The sequence below is a fragment of the Hemibagrus wyckioides genome, linkage group LG23 (assembly GCF_019097595.1).
Source record: "Hemibagrus wyckioides isolate EC202008001 linkage group LG23, SWU_Hwy_1.0, whole genome shotgun sequence".
Classification (NCBI taxonomy): Eukaryota; Metazoa; Chordata; class Actinopteri; order Siluriformes; family Bagridae; genus Hemibagrus; species Hemibagrus wyckioides.
In genome coordinates, this window is record NC_080732.1 from 15,184,566 (window position 1) to 15,212,466 (window position 27,901).

A 27,901-nucleotide genomic window follows, 5' to 3' on the forward strand; every position below is an offset into this window, starting at 1 on the left:
TAACAGTTCAAGAAGCCAGAGACTGAAACAGAGATGTGCATATGAAGTATTTTATTAAAATATGTATAAAAAACAGGATAAAATATATATGCATACATACTGCTCATGATAAATATGCATATGATATCTGTATAATCAAACAATAAATGTTTATAGTCATACATTTTCATACGTACAGGGATATAATTTTGCATTAACTGGCAGTGGTGATGTGTACCCTGGTAAGAAGGAGATCCCTCAGTCCACAGCAGGTAACTGAGAGAAAAGTAGCTGTTTCTCTGAAAAGCTTAAACAGCAGCAGCTTTCACCTGAGATTGGATAAAAGAAGAATACCTGGAGTATGTATGTAATACGGCAGAACACACTTGGAGTGTCGGGAATGTGCGCAAACGTGAGCACAGAGCAACGTGTCCATATTTCCACTCAGTTTTTAGTGATCTGTCTGTGGTTTAGACATGATCAAAACACACTTCATGTGTGTGTGTACGATCATGTCTGATGGTAGTGATGATAGTGATGATGATGGTGATGCTCGTGGTGGTGGTGATGCTCGTGCCGTTGCACCATGGGTACCACAAAACCTGCGGCGTGTGTGTGTTCCCGATCAGGTGATTGTGGTGTATGTTTACTCTGCGTTCTGGACCTCAGCCTCTTGCTGTGGCTGTGTTGCAGCGGGTGCTGGGAGTGTGTGTGCGGCTGAGGCTGGCTCTGCTGGGGGAGGTGATACACGTCCTGCCCGCCGTGATGCCCGTAACACTTGCTGGCCCTCGTCTGTGTGGGCCCGCCACCTTTGGACGCCCCTTTGGGGGGTCTGGTGGGGTGGAGGGCGCGAGAGGCGCAGTGATCGCTGAAGAGCTGTGAACGGCGCTGCTGGCAGTGCGAGTCCGGCTCGTGGGAGCGAGAGCGGTTCTGAGATTGAGATGGACGGGTTAAATTATCTTGAGGCACTGTAGGGGGCACCATGGCTGAGAGAGCAAGAGAGAGAGAGAGAGAGCGAGAGAGAGAGAAAGTATTGGCTTAATGCATTTTCAATGAAAAAGGCTGTATAATGTCTTTAATCATTTTATATCCAATGTATATATATATATATAATATATTCTTCAATTCTGGTCTGTAAGACCAATTCCTATTTATAATATAATTTTTGTTTAGTGTACTATTATAATAACCCTGATATTAATAGTCATGTAAAAGATTCCATAGTGCTTGTAACCACAAGATGGTGCTACAGGTTCGACAAACCGTAGTTTGACATGAGAATTAGGGCCACAGTGAAAGAAAGTCTCTTTCCATTGGGACACACACACACACACACATCATCTCCTCTCACTCACTTTCAAATCTGGAGGTGTAGTTCTCGATGCCGGCCAGGTCCAAGTAGTGATTCCTCCTCTCTGTGTTCTCATCCACGCAGTAATGATTCCTCTCCAGAGAGTCCCTGAAAGAAAGCACACCTTTTCTTTACTGTGTGTATCTATGTGTTTATACTCTCCAGGCTGGAAGAACCACATAGAATGGACCACACTGCTTTGACTATGACACCACATAAGAATTAACACGGTGTCATGGTGACGGTTTAGCTGTCAACCCATCTACCATCAGCATCCGAAAAACAAAAACTGGTAGACGTTCAGGTCAGACTGCATCCAAAGCTTTTCCTCGTCCTTAAGTACATTTCTCTTCATTTCTAAACAGTCATTAAAAGAAAATGCAACCGGTTTTGTTACAGTTCTGTATCATCAAAAGGGCGCAAGATATGTCCCAAGCCACATTTGGAAAGTTTGTAAAGGTCCAGTTGCATCATTTCTTAGAAAGAGCCAGATAAACAGTTAACAGGACTGAATACCAAGTCCAATTTAATGATTAGATGATGGCTATAAATAACACCATTTTAAACAGATACCTTGTGTTCACTTCACCGTGACTAGCGCCACATCTGTTTTGAATCTGACACGGGGCGAATAAATGCACTTCTTTGTCTGGTCATCTTTAAACATTCTGCTCTCGTTGTCGCTTTTTTCTGAAAGCCATGTCGTCAGTCGCGGATCAGAAACGTCTGTGAAAACTCTCTGACCTAATGTTTCTATTTCTATAGTCTCTGGTATGATGAGCTGCCTTCAGATAAATACTTTACATAAATGCATGTGATTGGATAAACCGCAACGCTGCTTTATTTCGATGTATTTTTTTTATAGGTCCGGTCCAGTGAGAAGCTACTGGTTCCACATTCTGCCCACAGTCCACCAGTCCAGATTCCACAACCCATACATTAGATGCTTAAAGACAACCCTGATCTCCAACGTGTCTGACCTCATGTGTGTCGAGTGGCGCTTGTCTCCCCCGCGCACCTCTTCCTGCTGTGTGGCCTCCACGCGGCTACAGCTCCAGTCCCTTTCTGAGATGAGAGGAGAAAGAAATAAACACTCATTACACTGGCTCTGCAACAAAAAGCCAAAGCAGAAAAACGTGCATGTTTGTCTGTCTTATATAAACACCGAGACCCACTCCTGAGTAGGTCGATAAAGCAGTAATACATTTCGGGTCAACATAAATGTCAACAACTACATGTCTACCTGTGTGTGTGTTGTGTTCTCTCCGCCGAGGGCTGGGCTCCGGCGTAACCGTCAGCTTCACACGCAGCGTTTTGCTCTTGCTGTGGCACGACTGGTTTACTGAGGCATCCACGACGTCGTAGATGGTGTGCATCAGACTCGACATGTCCTGAAGGATTACACACATTAATATTACTATGGAAAATAAATGATGAAGCACATTGTCGCATAATAATACAGACTCATCACATACTCAGTGCCCTAATACAGACCCATCACACACTCAGGGCCCTAATACAGACCCATCACACACTCAGGGCCCTAATACAGACCCATCACACACTCAGGGCCCTAATACAGACTCATCACATACTCAGTGCCCTAATACAGACCCATCACACACTCAGGGCCCTAATACAGACCCAAACACACACTCAGTGCCCTAATACAGACTCAACACACACTCAGTGCCCTTATACAGACTCATCACACACTCAGTGCCCTTATACAGACCCATCACACTCAGTGCCCTTATACAGACTCATCACACACTCAGTGCCCTTATACAGACTCATCACACACTCAGTGCCCTAATACAGACTCAACACACACTCAGTGCCCTTATACAGACTCATCACACACTCAGTGCCCTTATACAGACCCATCACACACTCAGTGCCCTTATACAGACTCATCACACACTCAGTGCCCTAATACAGACTCAACACACACTCAGTGCCCTTATACAGACTCATCACACACTCAGGGCCCTTATACAGACTCATCACACACTCAGGGCCCTAATACAGACCCAACACACACTCAGTGCCCTAATACAGACCCATCACACACTCAGTGCCCTAATACAGACCCATCACACACTCAGTGCCCTAATACAGACCCATCACACACTCAGGGCCCTTATACAGACCCATCACACACTCAGGGCCCTAATACAGACCCATCACACACTCAGTGCCCTAATACAGACCCATCACACACTCAGTGCCCTAATACAGACCCATCACACACTCAGTGCCCTTATACAGACTCATCACACACTCAGGGCCCTTATACAGACTCATCACACACTCAGGGCCCTAATACAGACCCATCACACACTCAGGGCCCTAATACAGACCCATCACACACTCAGTGCCCTAATACAGACCCATCACACACTCAGTGCCCTAATACAGACCCATCACACACTCAGTGCCCTAATACAGACCCATCACACACTCAGTGCCCTTATACAGACTCATCACACACTCAGGGCCCTAATACAGACCCATCACACACTCAGTGCCCTAATACAGACCCATCACACACTCAGTGCCCTTATACAGACTCATCACACACTCAGGGCCCTTATACAGACTCATCACACACTCAGGGCCCTAATACAGACCCATCACACACTCAGGGCCCTAATACAGACCCATCACACACTCAGGGCCCTAATACAGACTCATCACACACTCAGGGCCCTAATACAGACCCATCACACACTCAGGGCCCTAATACAGACTCATCACACACTCAGGGCCCTAATACAGACCCATCACACACTCAGGGCCCTAATACAGACCCATCACACACTCAGGGCCCTAATACAGACCCATCACACACTCAGGGCCCTAATACAGACCCATCACACACTCAGGGCCCTAATACAGACCCATCACACACTCAGGGCCCTAATACAGACTCATCACACACTCAGGGCCCTAATACAGACCCATCACACACTCAGTGCCCTAATACAGACCCATCACACACTCAGGGCCCTAATACAGACCCATCACACACTCAGGGCCCTAATACAGACCCATCACACACTCAGGGCCCTAATACAGACCCATCACACACTCAGGGCCCTAATACAGACCCATCACACACTCAGGGCCCTAATACAGACCCATCACACACTCAGGGCCCTAATACAGACCCATCACACACTCAGGGCCCTAATACAGACCCATCACACACTCAGTGCCCTAATACAGACCCATCACACACTCAGGGCCCTTATACAGACCCATCACACACTCAGGGCCCTAATACAGACCCAACACACACTCAGTGCCCTAATACAGACCTAAACACACACTCAGGGCCCTAATACAGACCCAACACACACTCAGTGCCCTAATACAGACCCATCACACACTCAGTGCCCTAATACAGACCCATCACACACTCAGTGCCCTAATACAGACCTAAACACACACTCAGTGCCCTAATACAGACCCATCACACACTCAGTACCCTAATACAGACCCAAACACACACTCAGTGCCCTAATACAGACCCATCACACATTCAGGGCCCTAATACAGACCCATCACACACTCAGTACCCTAATACAGACCCAAACACACACTCAGTGCCCTAATACAGACCCATCACACACTCAGTACCCTAATACAGACCCATCACACACTCAGGGCCCTTATACAGACCCATCACACACTCAGGGCCCTTATACAGACCCATCACACACTCAGTACCCTAATACAGACCCATCACACACTCAGTGCCCTAATACAGACCCATCACACACTCAGTGCCCTAATACAGACCCAACACACACTCAGGGCCCTAATACAGACCCATCACACACTCAGTGCCCTAATACAGACCCATCACACACTCAGGGCCCTAATACAGACCCAAACACACACTCAGTGCCCTAATACAGACCCATCACACACTCAGTGCCCTAATACAGACCCATCACACACTCAGTGCCCTAATACAGACCCATCACACACTCAGTGCCCTAATACAGACCCATCACACACTCAGTGCCCTAATACAGACCCATCACACACTCAGTGCCCTAATACAGACCCATCACACACTCAGTGCCCTAATACAGACCCAAACACACACTCAGTGCCCTAATACAGACCCATCACACACTCAGGGCCCTAATACAGACCCATCACACACTCAGTGCCCTAATACAGACCCATCACACACTCAGTGCCCTAATACAGACCCAACACACACTCAGTGCCCTAATATCTAATAGCTGCGTACTACAGAAAAAAATAATCTATGATTTGTAAAACAGCTGGAAATTATTCCACACTTTTTGGCCAGTCAGATTTGAGTATTCAAGAGCTCACTGGCGTAAATAAAACCAGATGTTTGTCATCAGAACTTCAGTGAAGCTGCATAAATAACAAATAACTGGTCTCTCACCTCTTTGGTCACTTTGCCGCTGTTGTCGAAGTCATACAGGGTGAAGACCCACTCCTGCCTGTTATCATCCTCCACGGACACGTCACACTCCAGCTCCTGTAACACCCACACCCACACACACACATACACACACAAACACACACACACACACAGGCGCCCAAATAAGAACCTGTTCTAAATATTGTGACAGATTTCCAACCCCCTGTTTTGCAAATCTTAAAGAGGAACACATTTCTGGAGACCTCTTGATCTCTCAGTCGCCGTTTTATTATAGAGGACACGGCATGTACAATAGAAGTGGGGAAGGACCAGACAGAGGGTTAGGGTTAGAGAGCTCCCTGACAGAGAAAAAAGGGTTTTTGTATATTTTAAAACAGGAGAGGAAAATTATATCTCTCTGTCATGGAGTCTATACTTGCTAGTTTTGATGTGAAACATACTATTTTATTACAACGCTGTCTGCAATCATGTGCAATTTTCAGCAATTGTGTGTGTGTGTGTGTGTGTGTGTGTTCTTACATTGAGACTGATGCGCTTCCTGGCTTTATTGCTCTCTCCTTCCTCACCATTCACAAACTGCATAGAGCTTTCACAGCCCTCTGCTTTCTCAGGAGGGAGGACCACTACACACACACACACACACATTTATCACATTGTGTTCAACCGATAAGGGGAAAAAAGTCTACTATTTTCACATAATTACACTTGAATGGAAACCAGACTAGTGTGCAGAGGAACAGAGCGAGTGATGTGAAGTGTGTATGCATGTACATACCCTCTAGGGGGCAGTGGTGTTCTCCAAACTGTCCATCCTTAAACTCACAGTTGTCTAAGTCCTGAAAGAGAGAGAGAGAGAGAGAGAGAGACATAATGATATGTTAGTGAGGCAGAGATGACACACTGCACATCTGTTTGCTGATCAGGTTTCTGTGTGTGTGTGTGTTCACATCTCTCCTGTATGGATGGACATAATGGCGAAAGGATATCATATTACAATTACCTGAGGTGATATCTACATTATCAGGGTTGTCAGATCTCTTTGAACTTTATGCAAATAGTCATATCTCCGTATTCGAAAGACGCAAATCCACATCCAGTCCTTTTTCCCTGCGTCATGTCTTTTGTTAAACAAACATTTTTATCATAATGACTGTCCTAGGCTCATCCCAGAGCCCGATCTCTGCTGCTTAATTCTCAGTGTTAATGTCTCTGTACACGTTTACCGAGAGTTGAGAGATATCCACGGTTATAAGATTTCTTTCTTGTGTGACTAGGAAGGAAATAAAGTAAATAAAGGGAAACTGAAGAAACCATAGGACTGGTAAATGCAATAACTCAAGCCAATCCTCTGGTTTCATTCATTCATTTGTATAAACGCGTGAATATCTCGCTTCAAATGTCACGTGTCACTGAAAGTAACCGGACACTTTGTCGCTAGCTGGTGTAAACGTACGGTCGGGAACGTTTTCCTTACTGCTGGAACACTAATTATGGATCGCCTGGCCACTTTATTAGGGACTGCAACTATCTGATCAGAACGTCTGTGACCATGACGTGGTTGTTGCCTGCTAGATGTCTGGTTCGAGTAGTTGGGGAAACTGCTGACTGGTTGCTAGACTGGTTCAACCTGACGGAAAGGCTACAGTTACACAAATAACCACTCTTTACAACCGTGGTGAACAGAAAAGCTTTCGAGGACAAAAGGAAAAGTTTACACCGCCCTGTGAAACCCATGTGATGAAGAGCTGCAGCTGTTCTGAGAGCACAAGGTCTTTTCATAATAAAGTGTCTGGTAAGATTTCTTTTAATAAAGCAATTTGGATTGAATTTGAAGACAAGGAATTGTGTATAGGGTGGTGTACTGTTAATACTCAGAGGATGTACTAGAACCTTGAATCTAGGTACCTAAATTGAACCTTTAGGTAATAAAATGCTCTGTCTGTCTCTGTTATTACATATTCCTACACTAAAGGTAGTACATACATGTAGAGAAATCATGATTAGTGATGCAGCGACACACAAGGCTCTATTCAGTGACTAATTATTCATGTTTTCAGTCAAAACAATCACAATGAGCACAAATTTCCATAGTTATTTCAACTTTTGAGCTGTGTGTGTGTGTTGCTGAAGGACTGTGTATATGGCTGTAAAATCTGTGGAAAATTCTTCCACGGTGAGATGGAAGTAAAGAGCTCTACGGGGAAAGACGGCAGAAAGACGGACATCATCCGTCATGTAGCTCATCAGGAAAAGACGCGCCACAAAAATGCGAAACCACACACACACACACACACACCTTCACACTCTCACGGATCCCGACCTGTCCTCCCGACTGCTATATATCCAAAGAACACACACATTTGCATGTTTATGGAAGACACACTGAAATGATGACTGAATGTGCTTCAAGGAGATGGACATTGGGTGTTTTAAAAAACTGAAGATACAGGTCTTTCTGTGAATCTTTATAAAAGACTGATTAACAGTAAAGTGAAGTTCAATCTGACGGTGAAGAAGACGAGTGTGAGGAACGTCTCTACAGGGGAGCTGGCAGGGGGTCGAGATCAGAGATCAGGGGTCACAGGTCACGTGGGTATTGAGTGAGGAAGACAGGACATTTGGGACTGAAGGAAGGATCAAATTTAGCAAAACGGACAAGAAAAAGGGAGTTCAAGAGAACAAAAAGAAGGATATCTTTAAAATAATAAGACTCAAAAGGCATCCTCATCTGGATGATAAGGAGAGTGTGAAAACCCTCCATCGATGCTGAAAGACACTGAAAACAAAAGGCTTTACATCTGAAAGTACTGACACTGGAGACTCCTTCCACAAATGCTAATCTCAACGGTCGTACATGTCTCATAATCCACCGAATATCTTCTCTATAAATGATGACGTATTTATTAATGAGTGCATTTCTGTTATTAAGAGCTTCCGACCAATCGGGATTGAGAACTCGACAGCGCTGTGGTATAATTCTGATTCGGATTTTTTTTGATATAAACACACACGTCGGAGCAGAACCGCCGCACTTCGACCGACCGACAATGTGCTGTCCATATGTTTAATTAAGAGCGGAGAAAAACAAACCCTGACTCCAGCACAGCCGCTGCGTCTAATAAGCATGAAAGCTTCTGGTTTAACTAACAGTCCCAGCGACCAAACGAGCAACATTTACAACACCACACACAACAAACAAGCCAACATGTGGGACACTGTGGGTTTACAAGAAATGATGGATGTTAGAGAAGCCACCTGGAGTCGAAGCGGCTTCAGTTTGTTATTGAAACATGAAACATGAAAGGTAGTTTTTCCCCCAAACACACACACACACGCCTCTCTTTCTCTCACACAGTTAAAACATGATGGAGTGTGACTTAAACGGAAAATAATCAACAATCTGGTGGACGTTGACTGTTTTCCAATAAAAGCATATTCAGGAGTTTCTCATTCCTGTTATGCCATTTATCCTTTTATTTTCTCTACCGCTGATCCTACACAGGGTTGCAAGCCTGAAGTCTTTCCCAACGGACTCGGGGCACAATGTGGACAGGGTGAGGACTAATCACAGGGCACAATCTCGCACCTTCACACACTATGGACAATTTAGAGATGCACTCAGTCTACGTCGCATGTCTTTGGACTGGGGGAGGAAACCGGAGTACCCAGAGGAAACCCTAGAGAACGTGCAGAGGCAGAAGAAGAAGATTCACCTCCAGCGTCATGGGTGCGAGTCTCACTGTGCATGTTCTCCCCATGCTTGGTGGGTTTGCTCCAGTTTCCTCCCACGGTCCAAAGACATGCTTCTAGGCTGATTGGAGTCTCTAAATTGCCCGTATTGTGTGATTTACTGTGTGTGCCCTGCAATGGGTTGGCACTCTGTCCAGGGTGTATCCTGCCGTGATGCTGGGTCTTCAGCCTCTGACCTTCTGATCAGTAACCCTTAACCATCTGAGCCACGACCCCTGCAGATATGAAGCAAACGTGCTAACCATCATGAACCACCATTCAAAAAACACTTTCTTTCACCAGCCTCTCTTATTTTCCTAATAAGGCAAAAATCCCAGCTAGTCTTCTACCAAAAAAAACGTCTCTCTCTTGAAAACTGACTGCTACATACCACTGACATTGGAGACTCCTTCCATAAATGTTAATCAAGCATCTCCTTACAGAAAGCTTCGCCCTGATTTTTCGTTAAATAACAAGCGGTTTTTAATCTGTTCAGCCGTTACTATAGAAATCATCTTCTATCTATTTCTATATAATTTTCCTTGGTGTCAGTGCTGTTATTACGGAAGATGAATCAGCGCCTTCTGTCCGATCAGGATCCAGAATTGAACACAGCTACATGTGCTACAGGGTACATGTATGCGTGATTGACGCGGTTAATTTCTTCAACATGTATACAGTACAGGCGAGACATGCTAAAGAGTAATGATAGCAAAAGAGATATTAAGGGAAATTATATTTTCACTAAACCTTGTCAGAACTCAAAAGTGATGCTGTAACCAGAAACAATATCAATTTGCTTCCACAACATTAAACGGGTAAACATTTATATTTCCTAAAATGTTAAGAGATGCTGCGAAAAATAAAACATCAAACTTCGAATGGTGATGTTAGCTCCACTCTGCACTGAGATCCATCACATCATCGTTTCCTATAACAGCATGCCCTCACATACAGTATACAACAATATTTAGATTTGTTGCCCATCCTCTACTACACTATAATTTTAGACATTTATGATTTCTTTTATAGAAAAATTCCACTTTAAGTTATCACAGCTGGAGTAGACGGCTCTGTCGGCTCAGCGTGCGGCTTCTTGCGGTTGAGGTCATTAACAGCACCAATAAAGCACCTCATATCTCCAAGTAAAAGCATTACAGCACACACACACACATGTATTCTCCTTACTTTCCCTTTTATGACTCACTGTAAACATGTTTTTCATATCTACACATAATGAAATACAGCAGGATGTTTGTTGATAATCTCTATTACTTTCACCTGGCCCAGATCTCAGATTTTTGCAGGATGAGGAAAGTTCATGATGACACTCCACATGTGAACGAGTGCACAACCATACGGCTTTTTGAGCGGGGACGAAACAAGTGTCTTGTAGGTTCGGTTCGAATAGAAAGTAATTGAACTATTTGAAAGATTTTGTCGAGATTTTGTTGAAATGGAACCAATAATCGACACTGATCGTAATCGACCAAACAGAACTGAACAGAGACGAGGGACGTCTTGATGAAGAAGTCGACTAAGAGCTGGAATGCGGTAGGAACGAGGCCAGAATGATGAAAAGAAAACACAAAGGAATCCCGCGATCCGGTGACCTGTAACAAGAGAGGCAGCAAAGCCGTCTCGGTTACACAGGAAACTCAGCTCCGACTCAAAACCAGATGTGTTCGAGTCGAAGGCAAGGCGTGGGGTGTGGTTTGCGAGACTAAGCGGGGAAAAAACCGTAGTAGCAGTATGGACTGGAAATAAATGAAATTTTGAAAGATATTGCACGCTACTGTCTGATATTCAGAATCATTTGTATTATGATTTTGGATGCGTGAACAAATACCGTAGTACATCAGCGTGTTGCAATATATTATAATTAACAAGAAAAAACATAATTTTTAATTAAATATTTAGATCACTAAAAAATTAAAAATAAATAAATAAATGTTTGGGTTTTTTCCATTTGTTTTCGATATTTAAAAATATATATATATTTTTATTAATATAAAAAAATAATAATATAATTAATATTTTTTTAATTGAATTAAAAAATATTTTTTTATATTAAAAAATTAGTCGAGCATAATAATTCTTCACAACATCTCTATAATACACAATGTGGCACACTGTTGTTGTAGAAAAATAACCAGCGCTCTGGTTGCACTTTATTCCTCTTACACCACAGCCATTTATCAACAATTAATTAAAATTAATTAAAAACAATTCCCTTCGCTAAACTAAAGTCTAATACATTAAAACGAAAGGCCACAGTGTTGTTTGCACACACAGCATTGTTTTTTCACCCTGAGGTCAAAAGTGAGGCAGAACTTTGTCTTGGCAGCACATGAAGCACTCAGGAAGCTCTTTGGTCACACTGAAACAACAGCTGCACAGAGAGCGGGGGTCGCAGAGGAGAGGGTCGGTCCTGCCTTTTGAAGTTCTGCTAAGCCCTAAATCAGGGCGTCATCTGTTCACGGCTGGACACACACACACACGCGTCATTGCCAGCTTCGTTCATATATCAAATTGCTGCTGCAGTGTCCTAACCTGAGCGCTTGTGTAATGATCGGGTGAGACGGAGACAAGGCTTTGGAGACGAGAGCTTTGTGTTTCCTTCATTTCGGCCGTAGATCCCGTCTGCGTCGTAACGAGAGGGAGCGAGTGCAGCTCCGACTCCTGCCCGAATGAAAATCTCTCCCAGATGTTTGGGGCCCCTTTAAGAGCCCTTTAGCCCCTTCTCCTTGCGCACTCCAAAAATAAATGTACCATACAGTTCTCTGAAGCGTGAGTAGACCATTTTAAAGGGACCATCTTTAAACCTTGAGTGTTGAAGACGTCAAAAACGCCACATCGGCTCACGTCCACTGACTTTTACTTATCAGGTTCTAATTCTACATCATAACTTACCAATCTCTCTAAACTCAGTTAAAATTTTCCAAGCGTGTTTTCCAACTCAAAACACAGATTTTGTATCATCGGAAACAATAGAAGTGGAAGGCAACATGCAGCGCTTTGAATCTATGTTTACGTCTCGGAGCTCTGTGTGTTTATCAGAGGCAGTCGGCGTGTCTGCGATACCGTTTACTCAGTGCAGAGATTGCATGATATTCAAGGAAATAGCATGGCATTATATTGCTCACATTTCTCATGTGATCATTATCGTATTCTTTACAGTATATTAAAACATGTCACGCTAAACATAAGCCATAAAACCAGCCTGCTGCCACGTCTCACCGAGTGAATTATGGGTAATCATTTTATTGTGTTCAACAGGTATGGTTCAGTTCTTTCAAATGTTAAATATAGCGTCTGCTTGACTCTCAAGATTTGGATCTAGAGGTTAAGGACAAGAGGTTAAAGCCTAGTCACCCGTGTTACCTATATGGGTTGGAACAATGTGGTCTTTCAGTTACCAAGGGCAAAACGTAACGCTCGTTAGAAATTATACGACTAGTGCTGGTGTTCTCGTGCAGGAGCCATGGTGGTACTGTTGCCGCTGTACGGCTCCAGGGTCTCCGGTTTGATCCTGAGCTCGGGTTACTCCTGGGCTCTCTCTGTGTCTGCCTGCTTTTCCTCTGGGTTCTTCAGTATCCTCCCACTGGTTACTAAATTACCCGTAGATGTAGAAAGTGTCTGCGTGGTGCCCTGTCATCCCAATCGGGGTTTATCCCTTCCCTGACCAGTATACAGTACATATTAAAGGTGAAAGAATGAATTCTAGCTCTGTCAAACACTGTAGAAAGAGGAATATCGGCATCTCGGTGCTGCTTCTAATGCAGATTGTAGCTGGTTCAGGGAATTACAGAAAAGTTCAAGTCGCAAAGATATGTGAGATAAGCACGAACCATTTGGGATTTATGTATTTTCCTACCTGAAGACATATCAGTGTCTATGGTTTGATAAGACCATCAAACCATCAGTTGCTTAAACCATGAGATACAGCACACCTCCGGACACGAGCAGTTCTGAGTCAGGTAGCATGCAGAGAGTGAGAGCTGTGAAGTTCCTCACATGGGGAAGATGTCATCGAGGGGTCGACAGATACGCTCATGTCAGTAGGCTGGACATGGAGGCGCGTGGGAAACGAGCTGTCTAACTAAACGTCTGTACTGAACGGCATGTTCATATCTGGAGTGGAGTAACGACTTTCTCTCTTTCTCTCAGATAAATGTGGAGGTTGAATTACAGTAAGGTATTGGAAGGCACAGGAATCCTTTAATTAAGGCACTTAATTAAATATATTAAATATATATTAAATTAAATATATTAAATATATCCGTATGGTGGTTTTAATTAGACTACTGGGTTGTTTGTAGTCATTATAACAAAGTAAAAACTGAAGATTATTACCACATCTCTAGTTGAGACCGGTTATGTGATGTAGCTGAGTCACGACGTGCTGACGGTGCTGCCATTTCTACCTCTGGCTTACTTTCCAGCGTTTCCGAAGGCACAGTGGTAGGGTTTAACAGTTCGTTTTAAAAGAGAAAAGCGACATTGCGTGTACGAACAGCCTTTTATGTACGATACAATACAATACAAATACGACTAATTCTTCACCGTCGGAGGAAAACCCTTTTCCGAAAAAAGAGCGAGGCGGTGTCTCTGAACTCCGGTGTTTGCTCTTCCACTTTGCAAACATCTCAGCACTGACCCGAGAAACAGGTTTTGTAAGCGCTGTGTGAAATTCTGTAGTGTAATTCGTCCATGGCGAGGAGCCCGAGATCAAAGATCCCCCTTCAGTCTGCTTGTGCCCGGCGATCGCACAGTGAAGTGAAGAGGCAGAACTACACTGCAGTAAGGCATGGAGTGTGTGAACCGCAGAGTCAATGGTGCACATCTACTCACACCTGGCAAATGGAGTGAGAACAAGGCTAAACAATTACAACCCTGCGTCCCTCAGCACCGACTCCAGCTCTTTCTGTTACTGATCCTTCGATACAGGAAGGAAGCTACTGAAACACTTGCACACATCTGACCTGGCTGTGACCTTTATCATGTCTGGACCCATTGAGTTGGCCGACTGTTTACAACAACCAAGTGCACAGAAATCCTACAAACATTCAAGCACTCATTTGCATGGTTCATGTTTCATATTGCAGAGGATATCAAGCGCATGTTCCAGTGCGGGTCACTCAAAAGAACTGGCTCACAATGGGCCGTCGTTTAAACCCGTATCTTTATGGTATTCAATTATCCTGAAATGATTACAGCACCACAACACGGACCATTGTTTTCAAGAGCTGCGAAAGAGAGGTGACCTGACAAACAGTGCCTCATTTTCATATATTTTCTTTTTTGCAAATTAAGGCAGGTGACTTATCAGGATAGTGAAATTTCCAGGGCTTGCAGTGTACACTAAATTAAGCCACTGCTTTGAAAACATGTAGTATTTACAAGCAAGGATGCAGCTATACAATCCGAACTGGCCTTTACGATCCAAAACAATTCTCTCAGAATATTTAAAATAAGTTTTAATGACTCCTATTTTCGTCTATATTCCACACAAAACACTGTGCATTTTTGTCTGCAGGAATTAAATTAAATTAAATAAATAAAAAAATTGCTATTAACAAAAGGTTTATATATAAACATATTACACACTCATTATAGACCTGATTTACAAATTGTTCCAAATGTTTGATTGAATAAACTCGAAGAGAATGACTGATTGAAACATAACGAACAAATTAATTACTAATTAATTATTAATTCAAGCACTGAGGCCAATTCAAGCACAATGAAGCCTTGTTAGTGCAGAACTTCAGGGAAATGAACCTGAGCATGGTGTAGTTCTGATCTAATTTGAACCTAGAGATAATGATTTGGGTGAAACAGAAGGAGACAATTGGATCTCGCCCCGTGTGAGTATGCGGTGTGAGGATAGGGGTAAAGACACAGAGATGTGCTGATATAGTGACATTCTTGAGCCTGATACCATCAGCCAGGCCTGTATCGACACGACGGAGACGTTAGGATGGGAATCGCAGAGATGGAGCAGTACAGAAACGTCTGCTGCTTCATGTGATCATCGGTACTGTACGAGTAATGTACAACACAGACGGAAACGTATCATCAAATGTACAACAGTTCTGGAAAATAAATAAAGGCTCAAAATTCCTAACAACCGCAGCACTGACCCCTGTAACAACCATCGATGATTTCAGAAGCTTGACCATGAAAAAAGATGATGGGATTCCTGCATTAATCTTCACGCGTTATTTCTGAAACAGAGCTTTTTTTCAGCCACCGTATCATTTCATCGGGACGTCTTAAGAAACTGGTTGGACGTGTGTGACCTCTTTTCTTTCGTTTCGGACCGCAGTCGTCTTGATTACAAATCACAAGTTTCACCGACAAAATCCCGGGCAGATACACCACATCCCCCCCCTCCTGTCAAAGAAGAAAACCCAGATCACCATGTTCTCCAGCATGTCGGGGTGTGTTAAATATCTGCCCGGAATCGCACGTAGACTATGTGTGTTCAGCAAAAACACGTCTGTTTATTTGAAGTATGTTGGAGTGTGGAGGGAAAAATTCAGACAGCCGTCTGCGTTTGAAGTAACGGAGGAAGCGGGTGAAAGGAACAGGGTTGCCATAGGTGACAACAAGGTGACATAGAACAGTGTTTCGTTTCAGCTGCCTCCTTCGACCTCCCCTTCGTACGGCCTCTTTCCGCTTTAAAGCGGGATTCTGTGTCAGAGCCATATGTTGGGAGACAGACATTACATAAATATGAAACAGGGATTTCTTCGACCGCAAAAATTGCTGGTAGGCCTGTAACGCAAATCCGTCTGTTTCATGCTTTAAATACGCATAGAAGTAGGAGCAGACTAAACCAGAAGGTGTTATTTTTATATACTACGCCCCTGAAATACTAGTAAATGCCAGCACTGTCTGTATGGATCCTCAACGAATGAATGAATTGAACAAGCATGAACAAAGCAAGCTAAGATGCATCAGAGAACGCTGTTTTTAAGGTTTAGGTTTATATAAGGACACTATGAAATACATCACAACTTATTCATGTGACTCTTCGAGGTGCAGACACCACTTTTGCCATCCACCTTGATAGCCATCACGAGAGCTTCATTACGGTGCTGAGGAAAAGTCCTCCACCCGAATACCTCCCTATAGAAACTCACCAGACGAACTACAGACCTACACACTTGAGTGCTGCTACAGATCAGGAACCCTTAACACTAATGATACCATACAGGCAAAAGATCACACCGTTGCTCATTATGAAGAGTGTCAGGGGGTGTGTTGTGCTGGTGAGAGAGAGCGGCTTGGAATAATTTTTTTATAAAAAAAAAAAAAGGAAAAGAAAACAGTCTTTTTTGCAGCCATTCCCAATCTGTGTGGAATGTTGGATGTTGGAGGAAAACCAGTCTCTCCTTTTCCTCAGTGCTTTGAAGCAGCATGTGTTTCAACAGCTAACCACTCTCAGATGTGTGCGAGAAGCTTTACGAGCAGAATAATGGCTATACCTACACATGTGGTGCGTGTGTGTGTGTGTGTGTGTGTATATGTGTGTGTGTGTGTAATGGAGGCCCGAGACAGGGAGGCTCTTCTCAGAGCAGCGGTTTGGAAACTTGTACTTTGGGTTTTTCTTGTGCTGTGACGCTGACAAAATAAACAGCGGTCCGAGAAAGGAAGTTTAAACCAAAACTATTAGACCTCGAAAACATTGCATGTTATATGCAACACTGGGTATAAAAAACGATGTGCTTGGATTCTTTTTTATTTTACGGCAAAATAAACATTCTGATTTAAATATCCTGGAATAAGTTTAGATGTCCAGATTTTATGGACTTCGTGGAGAGTTGATCAGCTATAAAAAAAAAACAAAAAAAAAACACTAGCCCTTTTCCCTCACTGATGTGTTTAAGCATACGATTTTTAGCGCTAATGTAACGTGCACCGATCAGGCATAACATTATGACCACCTGCCTAATATCGTGTCGGTCCCCCTTTTGCTGCCGAAACAGCCCTGACCCGTCCTGCACTGTGCATTCGGACACCTTTCTATCAGAACCAGCATTAACGTCTTCAGCTATCTGAGCAACAGTAGCTCGTCTGTTGGATCGGATCACACGGGTCAGCCTTCTCTCCCCACGTGCATCAATTTATGAATATAGTTCTGCTTAGTATTGTCCTTGAACAAGCTGCTATCGCTTAAACCAATCAGAATTAAGAAGTAAGTAAAAAAGCCTGACGACTCCATAGGTAGCTAGATGACATAAAGAAGCAAGCTAGCATGAGGTAAAATATTCCATAGTGAAATTAAACTTGGTAGATTTGTTAGTGATGCGTTTATATGTGAAACACTGATCTATCTTATCCATATAAATATATATATATATATACGATTTTACTGGAAGACAAAAAATTAGCTTTACATAATAAAAAAAAAACCCAACCTGTCTAATCCTGCCCCCGTTTTGGTTCCAGGGTTTGTTTTAACAGGAAGTCGGGTTTAGGGTGTCTGCAGCTCCGCTCTGGAGGGCACGAGGCTTTTCTGGAAAGTCGACGGTGTATAGAGTTTCGTCAGAGAGAAGCTTTGAGGCTTTTGGCGTTTGCTCGGGCACACAAACCTGTGAATGCACTCTGAATATGCATTATTCCCTAAGCGAAAAGCTAACAATGTGTACGAGATCTCATCCGGTTGAAAAGCAAAACAAAACACAAATCCAGGGTGACTTAGACCCCCCTAGGTATTCAAACAGGATTTTTTTTTTCTTTAAGGGGCTTGAAATTCGTATCTGCCTGGTATTTACCCAGCACCTGAGCAAAGAAAGGATGTGTGTTTTTCCAAGATCAAACAGATCTCGAGGCGTTATTTTCAGTCTTTAACCTCAGACTGCTCCCCCAAGCTCGTGTAATCAGAGATCTCAGGGAGTCTGTGCGACCAAAATCAACACGCCACCGCCGGCCAGACCGACATCCATCGGAATTTACGTCACGCCAAAAGTCCTGGCTACGAGCGTATCGCTGTTGGTTTATCCGAATCTCTATATAATCCTTGATTCATTTTATCATGATTATTAAAACTTCCATCCATCCGTCCATCGTCTATACCGGCTTTATTCCTAATTAGGGTCACGGGGGTCTGCTGGAGCCTATCCCAGTGCACATTGGGTGAGAGGCAGGGGTACACCCTGGACAGGTCACCAGTCCATCGCAGGATCATTAAAACTTCTTTGGCAAAATGGTTTCCAAACCACTGGATCATATTTCCATGGTAACCGGGAATCTTATAGCAGATGAAATTATATAATAGTTGATATAGTCATGTTTAATTAACATTAATTGAAGGAGTCTCCAGTGTCAGTGCTCTGTAGTGACAAGTCTGAGAGAGAGAGAGAGAGAGAGACTACCATAACAAAAGATGGATGTTTTACGATATTAAATGTATCTATAAATGGATAAAAAGTGCAATTGGTCACGAATTAACACACTGAAATCATTGACGAAGCACTTCATGTGCTTCACGTCCGCCAGCATCACATCATCCTGTCGTTGATTATCTTCCAATAATTGTGCTATTTTTCGTCACAAACAAAAACCTCAATAAATTTCACAAGACATTCTTTAATGCCACTAAACACAACAGAAACGGAGCCCTGATTGCGGGAAAGCGAAGTCCGCTTGGAAGAGAGCGTAGCGTGGAATGGGGGCTGAAATGGAATCATACCTTACGCACTTGAATGTAATAAGCCTGGAGTCTGAGTGTGTTTCACTTGGCCAAGAGTTCAAGCGCAGGATCCGATCCAGCAGACTCGGAGAGTTTAAATAGTTGCGAATAAGTACCTTTTATTATTTTTTTTTTAATCCATAGCTCACAGAATCAAAGTTAACCCTCCAGCTACTTGCTTGCTGGCACAAATGAATTATGGGCCGTGGGATTAAATTGTTTTTTTCGCTAGCTTTACTGTCTTCATCTATCCATCCATCGTCTATACCCACTTTATTCCTAATTAGGGTCACGGGGATCTGCTGGAGCCTTTCCCAGCACACATTGGGCGAAAGGCAGGGGTACACCCTGGACAGGTCACCAGTCCATCACAGGGCAGACACACACACTCACGGGCAATTTAGAATCACCAATCAACCTAATGTACATGTTTTAGGACTGTGGGAGCAAACCGGAGACATGGGGAGAACATGCAAACTCCAAACAGAAAGGCCCCTGCCTGTTCGAACCCGGGATTCGAACCTTCTTGCTGTGAGGCAACAGTGCTGACCACTAAGCCACCGTGCTGCCCCTTACTGTCTTCAGCTGTTAGCAATTTTGAATCACATTTCTACCAAACCTTTTTCTTTATTCTCAATCATCAAGGTGTGTGTATGTGTGTGTGTAATGATGAGATGACGTCGATCTTCCCAGCAGGGAGAGAAAAAGCCAAGACGAGGACTTAAAGCAAAGTAAACAAACACCTTCAAAGCTCTCTGGGCTGAATAAACATTCAGAAAATAAAATATTCAGAAAATAAACATCCACACACTCAAGACTGTAACGAGTCAGAGCACTTTCTCCATTAGCAGCCATTTATAAACACACTTTTCCTTCTTGTTCTTTACTTTATACATAGAGATCTGTCTTTCGCTCTCCAACCCACACACACACACACACACACACACACTCATCTTCCATGTGCTGACATTAAAAGTGCCGTGCAGAGCCTCTGTTTGCTTTGGATGGACCGCTATATCTCAAACATGGAGCTGTTAAAAGGTAGAGCCATTGTTATTGTGAGTAGGTTTCATTCATATTTCTCTCTCTCGAGCTTTGAGTAGATCACAGACAGCCTCTTAAATATTCAGGAGAAAAATTTAAAAAAACATTTTAAAATGTAAAAATTAAGTGCAAAATTGCTTCGGATCAGTCTGTTATTAAATCTCAAAAAAAAAAACAACATATGTACACTGACCAGGCATAACATTATGACCTAATATTGTGTTGGTCCGAACCAGGAATTTGAGCAACAGTAGCTCGTCTGTTGGATCGGATCACACGGGTCAGCCTTCGCTCCCCACGTGCATCAATGAGCCTTGGCCGCCCATGACCCTGTCACCGGTTCACCACTGTTCCTTCCTTGGACCACTTTTGATAGATACTGACCACTGCAGACTGGGAACACCCCACAAGAGCTGCAGTTTTGGAGATGCTCTGATCCAGTGGTCTAGCCATCACAATTCGACCCTTCGTCAAACTCGCTCAAATCCTTATGCTTGTCCATTTTTCCTGCTTCTAACACATCACCTTTGAGGACAAAATGTTCACTGAAGATATGAGGTGTATGGAACATGGATCCTTCGGTGTGACGAGCGTGCGTCGTCATAATTACTACTTTAAATCGGTATAATTACTACTTAAGGCAAAGCAATTCGTTTATTCAGTCATCTTCAGAGTGTGGGTGGATCCTGAGGCTATACCAAGATCACTAAGTGCAACATGGGAATACACGCAGTACATCAGGCACACTCATTCATTCACACCTGGGGGAAAATATGAAGTAGCTAATCCACCTACTGCCTGTTTATGAGGTAGGAGGAAACCAGAGAACCTAGAGGAAAGCCATGTGGATATGGGAAGAATATGGGAAACTCCATGCCGACAGCAACCTGAGCTCAGGATCAGAAGAACTCTGGAGCTATAAGACAGCCATGCTCAACCATACCACAATCAGGCATAACATTATGACCACCTGCCTAATATTGTGCTGGTCCCCCTTTTGCTGCCAAAACAGCCCATACACTGTGTATTCTGACACCTTTCTATCAGAACCAGCATTAACTTTGAGCAACAGTAGCTCGTCTGTTGGATCGGATCACACGGGCTCCCCATGAGCCTTGGCCGTCCATGTCCTTTTCGCCGATTCACCACTGTTCCTTCCTTGGACCATTTTTGATAGATACTGACCACTGCAGAACGGGAACACCCCACAAGAGCTGCGGTTTTGGAGATGCTCTGATCCAGTGGTCTAGCCATCACAATTTGTCCCTTCGTCAAATCTGCTCAAATCCTTACACTTATCCATTTTTCCTGCTTCTAACATCAACTTTGAGGACAAAATGCTCACTTGCTGCCTAATATATCCCACCCACTAACAGGTGCCATGATGAGGAGATAACCAGTCTTCACCTGTCAGTGGTCATAATGTTATGCCTGACCGTTGTATCTCAATACGCACACATCGTGTAGTGGAAATGGCACAAATAAAGCAGCAGACACGATATGACGTGGCGCACTAATGATTCAGGCTCGTGCGAATAAGGCGCAAACATACGAGAGATATTTCCAGAATAATGTTACCACAAATAAAAAACATCGTGGAAAAAATCGTGGAAAGATCCAAGTGTGGCATCAAGTGTTGCCCAATGTCAAACATGCAGCATAGACCTTCCACAGAATCCCAGTGCTCTTTAAATGGAGCTCCTACACGCCCTTCAAAGGCCTCAGAAAAACAAGCCCACCCTACACACTTCTTCTCCCCTCGGATACTCCGGCTGTCCAAACCAGAGCTGGCTGTGAGCAGAGAGGCCGCTCTGAAAGGCCCCGCTGTTCTGGACTCCAGCCACATGCTTTTCATTCAGACATGAAGGCTCGTAGCTTGCCTTCTTCTAAAGCCACATGCAGAAAAAAAACAAAACAGGGAGGAAAAAGGAGGGAGGGTAAAAAAAAAAAAAAATCCTCAAACTCGCCAGACTCCTAAATATGGACGTTCTTTTAAGCAAGAGTCGAAAGCTGTGCGTACTTTCTGGCCAAGAGAAGCATCGGTCATGTTTTCTCACAGAGGAGGACGGAGGCATGGCACGAAAAGACGTGTACTGATAATCAGTTACACGATACACAGCGATATATTATTATTATTATAAATATAACATAAACATCGTATCTTGAGGCATTTCTACGATCATCGATAACAATATATAGCTTCGCTCTATAAAGGTAAAATTAAATAAATAAAAGTAATACAGAAACTATGAGAAGTTCGACTGGTCCATCTGGACAGGATAGAAGAGCTTTTGTAGAGAAGGTGTGTGTGTGTGTTTGTGTGTGAAGCTGTCAATCTTAGAAAAAGGCCTCACACAGAGCACTAATGTTAATGCCTCTCTCTCTCTCTCTCTCTCTCTCTCGTTACCTCACACCAGGTGTTAATATACGAGCCAGACGCAAACACCTGTGATGATCTGTCGAACCTTTGCTCTGAAATGAAGCCAAGGAGTTCGACTGAATCACTTTCACCCTCCCTGTCCTTCTTTTTTAAAAAAACAGAGAGAAAGAAAAGAAAACAAATTCTATTTTTCCAAAAGGTGCATCTTTGATCAGTCGGCAGAAGCCCTGCCTATAAATTCCCGTCCCTTGTGTTTCACCTCCAGCTGCTGACAGCTTTGGGAGGAGGAAGACCTTCTGTAACCGTAACCACAAATCTCAGTGAGCGCCTTATTTAACGAGAACTAATTATTTATGAGTGAACAAACTGGTTTGGTGTAAACGCCGGCCATGAGCGCTGTCTTCATCCCTTTAAATCATCAGGTCTTCTTCTTTATAGGAATTCTACTGTGTGTTTGTGTGTGTGTGTGTGTGTCGATCTCTCTGGTCATGTTACAATGCAAAAACCATTTACATTTGATCATTGGCACTCTGTGGAAAACCATTTTCATGTGTCATTCACTGTATCAGGGTTCAGCGAGCTATAGATAGTTCACGGGAACGCCTGGCAGGTTCAGACTTACATTCCTACACACCTTGCCTATTATTCTCACTGGAGGTACTGAAGAATTCACGCGGCCACGTTATATAATCTATGTTAACCTCTGCGATGAGCCGCGGCTTAAACGCGTGGAAATTTCACCTGATCTACTCGCATAAAAGCTTGAATTTGGAATAAAAGATCAGTCGGGTTACACACCTGTCTACACACTTGACTTTTGTATCCGTCTCTCCTTTATAACTTTCATCTTCTAATCGTCTGTCTGTCTCCACATGCCCACCCAAAGGAGTTGCTGACTTCTAACTTCTTTTCTGCACTTGTACATTCACTCTCTTGTTTCCTCTCTCCATCTGTCTCTTTCTGTCACTGTCTTTTTCTTCTGATCTTCCCGTTTCTCTCTCTCTTTCTACACCCCCCCGTCTCACTTTCTGCCTATCTCTATTCTATCTCTTTTTCCTTCTGTCTTTCTATCCATTTCTGTCTCATTCTTTCCCCAGTGTCTTTTTCGCTCTGCCTCTCTTTTTCTCTATATGCCTCTCCCCCTCGTCATTCCCATTCTCTCTCTCTCTCTCTCTCTCTTTCTCTTCCCACCCCTGCATCCCCCCAGATTTTTGGAGCAGGATCTCACGGCGGCTGTCGGAGCCCTTCAGTGACGTGCAACTTTGAAGTCGCAGCCAGATGACAGAGGAATGTTATCCCCCCCTTCATTCCTCCTTCACTATAAACCAGAGTGAGCATGAGGTGAAACAAACAGTTGATTCTGGCTGCTTTGAGGCTAATGAACATAAGCATGGTGGTTTGTTATCTAGTTACATAATGGTGACAAGTTAACATAAAAAAACAAGATAGTGCCTAGTTTAACGTGCCTTGGCGTCAATTCTCCATGTCTCTGACATGTTTTAATGATGGTGGAGAGTCTAACTCATCGCTATGAAAGATCCCTCATGGGTCTTGAGCTGAGATCTGCTGACTGTAAAGGACGGAGTATATGATCTTCAATCTTTAAGGATTCCGAATCTTCCGAAGACTTCAACTTTTTTGTGCAGGGATTGTAAACATTATTAAAAAAGCCCGCTCCTGGCAAAGCTTTCTTTCTATACTGCTCAGAGATTATCCATCATAATTCTACTTTTTATTAAACTGTGCAGCTTTTACCCAACCAACAAGGTTCACCTACCACTGAGAAACCTTCTGACACCCTGTGAATGAAGCTCTGTGTTACAAGCACACACACACACACACACAGGGTCGGACACCGTAAATCAAACGCAAGACACACCTACTCTGAATTTTCCTAAGAAGTCAGACTTGATGTCGAGTTAACATCTCACTAACGTGCTGCGGTTGTGCATAACGAGTGTGATTTCATCTGTAACAGCCCACCTCTGAACCTCCCTCATGCCCTTTAAAATAACACTCAAAGGAGTGATGCAATGCTGTCAGACTCCACAATCCTGGACTGAACAGAGGGGACAAGCGGTGACGCAATCCCGTCTGTGGCTGCCCCACACACACACACACACACACAAGCCAAGTTCCAGGCTGTCAAAACCAATGGAGTAAAATATTGCATGTAAAGAAACATGCGCGTCTGCTGCCAAATGCGACAAAAGGACGAAACCCTCGCTAGATGGACGGCTCGACGTGCCTTCGCACTTCTCCGCGAACACACGTACATGCTCTGATCCCGTCAATGTGATGGCGCCGCTGGGGATCTGGTGTGTAAATGTCAACACAGACCATTAGACCTGTCTAGGTATTTTTTCCCTAAAAACGTTTTGCTGAGTTTGGTGCCAATTAAAAGTTTTAATTGCTCGCAAATCAAAGTGACATAAAATACTTCTTCACAGCATGCTGTTATAAGAAAAATATATCAACTTCTGATCCATACGTAACAGTAGCAGTAATTAAGCAGCATTGAAGATATCACATAAACTCAAATGCAACCGGAAATATTCTAATGTGAACAAAAATATCCCAATATATGGGAAAATTCCCATTAATATAAACAAAAATATTCCAGTGTGAATAGAAAAATCTAACATGGGATGAAATCTTAACGGAAATACTACAGTGTGAACAATCCCAGTACAAGCCAAAAGTACCCCAATGTCAGTGGAGACGCTTCAACACTTACTGTACTGGAGTATCACAAAAAATAAATAAAACATTTCAACTAAAATATCTCAATCAATTTGAGCAAAAATACCCCAATGTGAACGGAAACATCTCAGTGTGAGACAACAGAGCTGAAGAAGAAGAAATATCTCCATGGGAACTGAGATATCCCAATATGAACACGAATATCCCAATACAAGATCAATCATGAACATAAGTGAAAACAGAAATGTCCAAATGTAAACAGACAAAGTGAAAAATTCTACTTTGAGCAGAAATATCTCGGTATAACAAGAAATAATACAAGTAATATATTATTACTGTGATATAAAAGAAATGATCTCCATATTTATAGAGATGTTTCAGCATTTGATTCAAACATCAACACCAACTGAAGTATTCCAGTGTGAACATAAAAATCCCACTAAAAGCACAAATATCCTAAGATTAACAGAAATCTCCAAAAGTAAAAATGGATCCCAATTTAAGCGTAATATGACCAATATGAACGGAGATTTCTTAATACGAACAGAAACATCCAAGTGTGAACAAAAAAAACCCCAGAAACATCCCAATTTAGGCTGAAATATATCTTGAGTGTGAACAGAAATATCCCAATATTACTAGATACGCTTCAGCATCTGCCTGAAACACACCGACCCAACTGAAGCGTTTCAGTGTGAACAGAAAAATACCAACATGGGCTCAATTACAGCAAAGTCCTGCCAATGTGAACAGAAATTTCCCAATATGAAATGAAATATCAGAATGTGAACAGAAATATCCCAATATTAATAGATTATGCTTCAGCATCTGCCTGAAACATACTTAGACGTCCCAGTGTGAACACAAAAATTCCAATATGAGATGAAATGTCTCAATCAAAGCAAAATCCTATCAATGTGAAAAGAAATTTTCCCATTTGAGATTAAATATCGGAGTGTGAACACAAATGTCCCAATATTAATAGACACGCTTCAGCATCTGCCTGAAACGTACCAACAAACGTCTCAATCAAAGCAAAATCCTATCAATGTGAACAGAAATATCCCAATATTAATAGACAAGATCTGGCTGAAACATACCAACACAACTGAAGCTTCCCAGTGTGAACAGAAAAATCTGAATATGAGCTAAAATATCTCAATTAGAGCGAAATCCCATCAATGTGAACAGAAAAATCCCAATATGAGCTAAAATGGCTCAATCAGTGCAAAATCCTTTCCAATGTGGACAGAAATTTCCCAAATGTGAGATGAAATATCTGAGTGTGAACAGAAATATCCTAATATTAATAGACAAGATCTGGCTGAAACATACCAACACAAATGAAGCGTCCCAATGTAAACAGAAAAATCCCAATGTCTCAATTAGATCAAAATCCTATTAAAGTGAACAGAAAAATCCCAATATGAGATGACATATCTGAGTGTGAACAGAAATATCCCAATATTAAAAGGTACGCTTCAGGATCTGCCTGAAACATACCGACACAACTGAAGCGTCCCGGTGTGAACAGCAAAAAATCCCAATAAGAGCTAAAAATGTCTCAGTCAGAGCAAAATCCCATCAATGTGAACAGAAAAATCCCAATATGAGCTAAAAATGTCTCAATCAGAGCAAAATCCCATCAATGTGAACAGAAAAATCCCAATATGTGCTAAAATGTCTCAATCAGAGCAAAATCCCATCAATGTGAACAGAAAAATCCCAATATGAAATGAAATATCTGAGTGTGAAAAGAAATATCCCAATATTAAAAGATACGCTTCAGGATCTGCCTGAAACATACCGACACACCAGTGTGAACAGGAAAAAATCCCAATCTGAGTTAAAATGTCTCAATTAGAGCAAAATCCCATCAATGTGAACAGAAAAATCCCGATTTCTCAGTGTGAACAGAAACATGCTTACTTTACCTGAATGTGTCGCGTTTTTTGCTCTGTCCTCTCACTTTCTCCTCCTCTTTTGGAAAGAAAGCTACTCACTACAAAACTGTCCCCTTTAAAAAAACAATTATATCATTATTATTATTATTATTATTTATGATTATTTAAAGGTGATAATATATATATATATATATATAGAGAGAGAGAGAGAGAGAGAGAGAGTTATAGACATTTATACTCACCTTCAGGGTTTTCTCTCCGTTTGCAGGCTGTGAAAGATGGTGTGAGTGTTATTTATTATTAAGAAAAATAATTTTATACATATAAGATGACTTAACTCACCGTGTTTGGACTGAAGTTTGCCCATTTTGTTTGTTTGTTTATGTAAATAAAATATTTTCCGCTTTAAAATGTTTCACATTATGCTCCACGGACGAATAAAAAACCATTCATTTAAAAACTCCAATGTTTATCCAAAGACGTATTTGAAGCTGGAAAACATTTCATTTCATTTATTTCGTGTAAAAATATAAAATTTTACATCAACAAATATATCCGCTCCTCTCCGACGCTCCTCTGTCGCTCCTAATGCCCGATACAACTCCAACCTGTGGAGGCTGAAAGTGTGAATGCTTAAATAGGCAACAAAGTGCACTAGGTAGGGCGCACATGC

At 42.6% G+C, this 27,901-nt stretch overlaps 1 protein-coding gene across 3 annotated transcripts; it reads right to left on the minus strand.

The window, feature by feature from the left end:
• Positions 1-47: 47 nt before the first annotated feature.
• On the minus strand, positions 48-27,837 carry nkd2b (NKD inhibitor of WNT signaling pathway 2b). Of its 3 annotated transcripts, XM_058376339.1 has the most exons (10): positions 27,571-27,837; positions 27,471-27,497; positions 27,259-27,341; positions 6,541-6,601; positions 6,285-6,388; positions 5,766-5,861; positions 2,574-2,721; positions 2,311-2,395; positions 1,335-1,438; positions 48-965 (listed from the first exon to the last, which is right to left on the minus strand). In XM_058376339.1, exons 1-10 carry the CDS (start codon positions 27,593-27,595, stop codon positions 490-492), a joined length of 1,209 nt encoding a protein of 402 aa, XP_058232322.1. In that variant the 5' UTR covers positions 27,596-27,837; the 3' UTR covers positions 48-489. The 3 variants fall into 3 exon arrangements, with proteins under 3 accessions (XP_058232322.1, XP_058232323.1, XP_058232324.1); XM_058376340.1 differs by lacking the exons at positions 27,259-27,341; positions 27,471-27,497; positions 27,571-27,837 and adding an exon at positions 13,851-14,392 and having other exon boundaries at positions 49-965; XM_058376341.1 differs by lacking the exons at positions 27,259-27,341; positions 27,471-27,497; positions 27,571-27,837 and adding an exon at positions 13,372-13,633 and having other exon boundaries at positions 49-965.
• Positions 27,838-27,901: the final 64 nt, after the last annotated feature.

Coding starts and splice junctions, on each gene's coding strand:
- nkd2b (XM_058376339.1), bottom strand. CDS start 27,595: ATGGGCAAACTTCAGTCCAAACACG. Junction 27,342..27,470: donor ACGGAGAGAAAACCCTGAAG/GTGAGTATAAAT, acceptor GTTTTTTTAAAG/GGGACAGTTTTGTAGTGAGT. Junction 966..1,334: donor CTACACCTCCAGATTTGAAA/GTGAGTGAGAGG, acceptor TTGCTCTCTCAG/CCATGGTGCCCCCTACAGTG.